The sequence below is a fragment of the Eschscholzia californica genome, unplaced genomic scaffold (assembly GCF_041429995.1).
Source record: "Eschscholzia californica isolate CP2 unplaced genomic scaffold, dmEscCali1.0.p SCAF_2, whole genome shotgun sequence".
Classification (NCBI taxonomy): Eukaryota; Viridiplantae; Streptophyta; class Magnoliopsida; order Ranunculales; family Papaveraceae; genus Eschscholzia; species Eschscholzia californica.
In genome coordinates this window covers 65,407,789-65,413,189 of record NW_028238309.1, presented here as the reverse complement: position 1 = coordinate 65,413,189, position 5,401 = coordinate 65,407,789, and the positions used below count along the sequence as shown (strand labels likewise).

General features: G+C 36.4%; 1 protein-coding gene across 1 annotated transcript; it reads left to right on the top strand.

The window, feature by feature from the left end:
• Positions 1-396: 396 nt before the first annotated feature.
• On the top strand, positions 397-3,001 carry LOC147560407 (F-box/FBD/LRR-repeat protein At5g22660-like). Its single transcript, XM_086658012.1, has 3 exons — positions 397-1,820; positions 2,219-2,383; positions 2,476-3,001. The coding sequence occupies exons 1-3, from the start codon at positions 897-899 to the stop codon at positions 2,842-2,844; spliced, it is 1,458 nt and encodes a 485-aa protein (XP_086514138.1). The 5' UTR covers positions 397-896; the 3' UTR covers positions 2,845-3,001.
• The last annotated feature ends 2,400 nt before the right edge of the window (positions 3,002-5,401 follow it).

Sequence of the window (5,401 nt, the reverse complement as noted above, 5' to 3'; positions counted from 1 at the left end):
GCGTTAACGTTTTTTAGATTTAGACTCTATGTTACAGACCTTCATAGTTAAAGGAAGTAAACTAGACCCATCAACTTGTGAAACATATTTCTTCCTATAATCGATTAAAGATTCAATTATGCCATTTTACTAATAAAGGAGAAATTATAAAATTTATTTAATAATAAATGAGAAATTACCAAGATTGATGAAAAAAAAGAATGTCATTATTTCCTTTTGAAAAGTAAAAGGAAATAATGATATCAAACTCTGAACTCAATCTCTTAGGATCGTGTCTAATAACTCTGAAATCAATCTCTTAGCATCGTGTCACTATTGGTCTAAATCTTAGACACGTTGCAGTAAAACGTAAAACTTAAAACGTAAAACTTAAAACGTAAAACGTTTCTAAATCTAAATCTCCTTCTCAAAACAAAACCAAATGTTTGGTTTCAAATCTAATGGATTTGCTTGGTAAGTTTGTGAATAAATATGGGTAGGGGCACCAATGTATGTGACCATCTTTCCTTTTCATCTCTATCTCTACTTTCATTTCCTGTTCAAACCAAGCTTGAATATGTAAGTAAATTGCTTCAACTCTTCTCATTAGTTTCCTTTCCTTCAACATTTTGGTTAGTTTAGAATTCAACTTCAAAATCAATCACAAACCCATCATGTATGAGAATGAGAGGAAATCATTTTCTTGTATAAACCCTAAACCCTGAAATGTTTTTTATGGTGTAATGGCCCCTGTCTAATCTCATTTCTGTTTGGTTAACTATACCCTGCTTCACTAATTTTAGGTCAAAATTTACCCATCTCTTGCATGTTTATTGTTCAACAGTAAACATAGAAGGAATAGCGCCTTAAGATCGATTAGTTCCAAAATCAAGATCCTACAAAAACAGAAAAAAGAGATGGATCATGTAAGAAGAGATGATACAGATCATACAAGTCGATTACCCAACGAAATTTTAGTACAAATTCTTACTTTACTTCCTACTGAGGAGGCAGTTTCGACGAGTTTCTTGTCCAAGAGATGGAAATCTGTATGGATTGAACTTCCTATTCTAGACCTAGATTTTATCTCTTTCTCCAAAAGATATGGTAAGCTACGTTGCTTGGAGGATCGAAAATATCTATTTCTTGAGTTTGTCCGATTTGTGCTTTTTCACAGTGAAATCAAAAAATTTCACAAACTTCGACTTGGTTTTGACATGTCGGTGTTCGGAGTCGATTGTCATCGAATCCTTCTGTTTATTAAATTTGCTATGGTTAGCAATTGTTCAACACTTGATTTAAACTTTTCGAATAAAGCCGATGGGTTTTTCCAAAGATCCGTCTTCTCTTTACCTCAATCTTCTTTCCGAAATGAATCACTTACCGATCTAAGGTTAACCAACTGCAAGTTTATGTCCTCTATGTACGAGGATTTCGTGTCACTTAAGACTGCAATTATGAAGAAAGTAGAACTACCCGAGGACTCAATTTACCATTTCATCTCGAATTCTCCTTGCCTTGAAGAATTACAACTAATCCGGTGCCTTACTCCTCCTAAGCTTTATCTCCATGACCTAAGATCAAAACTCAAGTCATTGGTGTTGAAGTGGTGTGACGATGGCAAAGATGATGTTATGTGGATTGAAGTCAACATTCCAACTCTTTCACGATTTAAATTTGTAGGGTTTTCGCCTGAACATTTCTCTATCATCAGTGGAGAGAATCTGATAGAAGTTGAATTTGACATCCGTGATAACGAATTCAAAGAGATACAATTCAGCGACATTCTTAAGAATCTTAGTCGTGTCAAGATATTAACACTATGTAGCTCGTGTATTCAGGTACATTTTTTTTTTGAATTGTCAGCATGCCTCGAACCCTTGACCTCTAAGGTGGAAGACTAAACATCTTACCACTCCCAAGGGTTATTGAGATATATTTCTCTTTTCCATATTGTTAGAATCTTAGCCAGTGTTCTTTTAATTGTATGATTATGATTCGTACGAATCTTCCAAATATGAATAGTCTGAGTCCAACTTGTTGTAGTCATGGGCACAACAGTTATTTCATATTATGTTATCCATATAATATGAAAACTGACTCAGATATGCCCAAATCAGAACGAGTCAGTCATTTTGACGACTAAGGTAGATAACGACCATTATGAAAACCGACTCAAATTAATTCTGATCGCATGTAAATCTTCCATATAATTCTTTTCTCTTTCTCGACTATGAAGCTTCTAATTGCAAATGGTGTGATACGAATGCCTACTACATTCAACAACTTGAGGCATTTAACGATAAAAGCATGTCCAGAAGATGGCGATACTCTCAATCTATCAGGCTTACTAAGGAGTGCTCCTTACTTAGAGACTCTCTCGATACATTTTAATCAAGTTCTTGTGAGTATCAATTAAATGTGCGAAGTCCCCATTTTTATTTTTTGCCACATTCAATGATTTATCCTTTCAGTAAATTTGATGGGGTTTTGCAGGAGTATGAGCATTATATAAAATTGGATGGGGGTTTGCAGAAGTTGGAGGATGGAATAAAATTGAACCATGACGATGAGACAATTTGGAAACCAGATTTGCTTCCTTCTAATTTTGTAAGTCATCTTAAGAAAATCGAGATAAAGGGTTTTTGTGGCGGAGCAAAGGAAATGGAGCTTGTGAAACTTATGCTAAAAAGTTCATTAAGTTTAGAGAAAATGGTCATATATAAAGAAAATCTGAAATCATGTGTTAAAATGGTGAAAAAATGTGACCGACTGAATATGCTGCAGAGACAACAGGAGAAGAGTGTCGAGGATCTATTCTTTTTTGCTCGCGGATCCTCAGTTGCCCAAGTAATTCTTGAATAAGACTTAGAGGGTTTCGGATCGTAAAGTTTCTAAAGCTGATTTGAAGTGGGTAATGAATAAAATTTTAATGTGTCCAGTAGTCACTCCTAACAGATGAAAACTTGTACAAACTTTTGGTTTTAATGTGTAATGAATAAGGTTTTGATGTTTATGCAAACTCTTCTTCTGCAGATTTTGTTTTCAATTGGTCTAATTTTCGTCGTACAAAACATACATACAGGAAAGGGTGAGCAAAAATGGGCTGAATTGGTCAAAGCCAACTGAATGGACCGAAATCAAACACTTTTCAGGCCGAATAAATCGATCCACATCAATTTAGTTTGACTTATACTTCATTTTGTAAGCCCACAAACCCAACAATCTGCAAATATTGAGGTGAGATGCGTGTCTACTATGCCACGGCACGACACTAACACGTCTATGTCGATGCTGTGAGACGAGCAATAGTCAAACTTTTATCATTTGGTCATGCCAATTGCCACATACTATTTCTCGGCTCTCTAGCTGAAGTGAAAGCTGCAAATCATCATGCTGCAGTCCCATTAGCCTTTCACACCTCCCTCTGTAACCAATCATCTTAATTTCCTTTTCTACAACCATGTTGAGACCCTAGTAATTATCGAATGAAGATCCCAGGGATTCTTGGGTTAGAATTTTGTTTGAATGAACAGGTTTTCTGAAATATGTTTTGTTTATGCAAACTCTTCTTCAACAAAATTGGTGTGTTTAAAATTGGTATGAGAATGAGAATATGTATTAGATTAACTGTTATGACAATTGGGGTTTAATTTGATAGAAAACAAATAATCCAAGAAAAGCAATAGTTGGTGAGACCTACTCCACTGCAACAACGGCGTGATTTCCACTATGATAAGCAAACAAGTTACACAAGAGATTCGTGAGAATTCGACATCTGATATCTCGTAGGATTTTAGTTTATGAGCCACTAAAACCCTAATCCCACCGCATCAACGACTCTCTCTTTCTAAATCCGAAATACACATGGATACGCTAACACTAATAACCGACATAAGCCTAGCTCCGTATTCCACCTCTGTCTCGGAGATCAGCTTTGCCTCAAAGCCCTGCTTCACATACCAGCATTGTCTTAGCAATCAGCCCCGCTAACGGGTCCAAAAGGGTCGTAAATTGGGTTCTTTATCAACCCATATTCAAGACACTTTCACTAGTAACTACCTTTTTTTTTCGTATGAACAAGAAATTCTAGTTAAAATTATGTTTTATGTTTGAAGTTGGTACGAAATTTGTTTGATTTTTTTATGTAGCATGAAATCTATAAATTCAATATATGTTATCTTTTGGTAATAGTTTGATTATCAATGTTTGAAACTCATTTTGGGTGTGAGTATTAGATCAATAGAGCGAGAGAAAAAAAATCGTGAGAAACAACAAAAGTGAGGTAACGAGAGAGTGTGTGAAGTGGTCGGCAATCGGAAAGATGATAGTGGTAGTTAGAAAGAGGATGGTGGTGGTCTGAAGTCGTGGAAACAATATGTATGAGGTCATTTTCAATCTAAGTAAGTTTTGGGGTCAAAATATAAACATGCCCCCTATGGTGGCACATCAAATTTGTTCATTCCTTCATTACACAGAGACTGTTACCCGGGAAATTTAAAAAACAGTTGGTCTCTATTCTTGATTATTGAATTCAAGAATCAAGAAAGTTAGTTAGTAGTTAGAGAAACTAACTTCCACTATAACTACCCAAAAGTTAGTTTTAACCGTTATATCTTCTCCCTCTGTTTCCTCTTCTCATCTTCCTTCTTTATAAGCTAACCCCCTTCTTCAAGCTCTCCCTCCCTTGCGTGACCACCCCATTAATCTAAATATGGAGACTGATCCCTCTTCCACCACCACCACCACCACCACCACCACCAATGAGCCCCCTCTCAGGAGCTCCTCCTTCAGACAGATAAATCCTTCCACCACCACCACCACTGCACCCAGCTCTGCTAATATGCATATTAGTCCTCCCACCACCACCAGCAATCCAACCACCTCTGTTTCTCCTCCAATTTCTACCTCTGTTCAAACTTCCACAACTTCCGGTACCATTTTAATTCCAGAAACTGCCATGGTTGATTCCTTACAAAACCCAGATGAAGATTTCTCCTTTCCAGATATTACCTTCACGTATGAAGAACTTTTGGGAATAGTTGAGAGCTCTATTCCTGGATCATCAGAAAATTTGGAGACTAATCCCTCCTCCTCCACCACCACTACCAAACAAGAGACCCCCTCCTCCACCACCACCAACAATACTGTTGAAAATAATGTCTTTGGGATGAGAACTTTATCTTTGAAATGTATACTTTTATTTCTCAAAGATAATTACAAACACTTTGCTTTATAGACTTATGACTCACAACTCAAACACTCTTTTTAACTACACCCACACTCACTCTTTATATACTCTCACTTATACACAACCTCTCAAGTTGCTTGATCTTATGGTGATCAAATGAGAAGGGTTACATAGGTATTTATACTAGTCCTAGGATATTTCTAGAGTATGTAAGATACTTTCTAGAAGCTT

Excerpts from the sequence above, each read along its gene's own strand:
- LOC147560407 (XM_086658012.1), top strand. The coding sequence starts at position 897 with ATGGATCATGTAAGAAGAGATGATACAGATCATACAAGTCGATTACCC. Across the intron at positions 1,821-2,218 it reads TATGTAGCTCGTGTATTCAG|CTTCTAATTGCAAATGGTGT; the intron begins GTACATTTTTTT and ends TCGACTATGAAG. Across the intron at positions 2,384-2,475 it reads TACATTTTAATCAAGTTCTT|GAGTATGAGCATTATATAAA; the intron begins GTGAGTATCAAT and ends GGGGTTTTGCAG.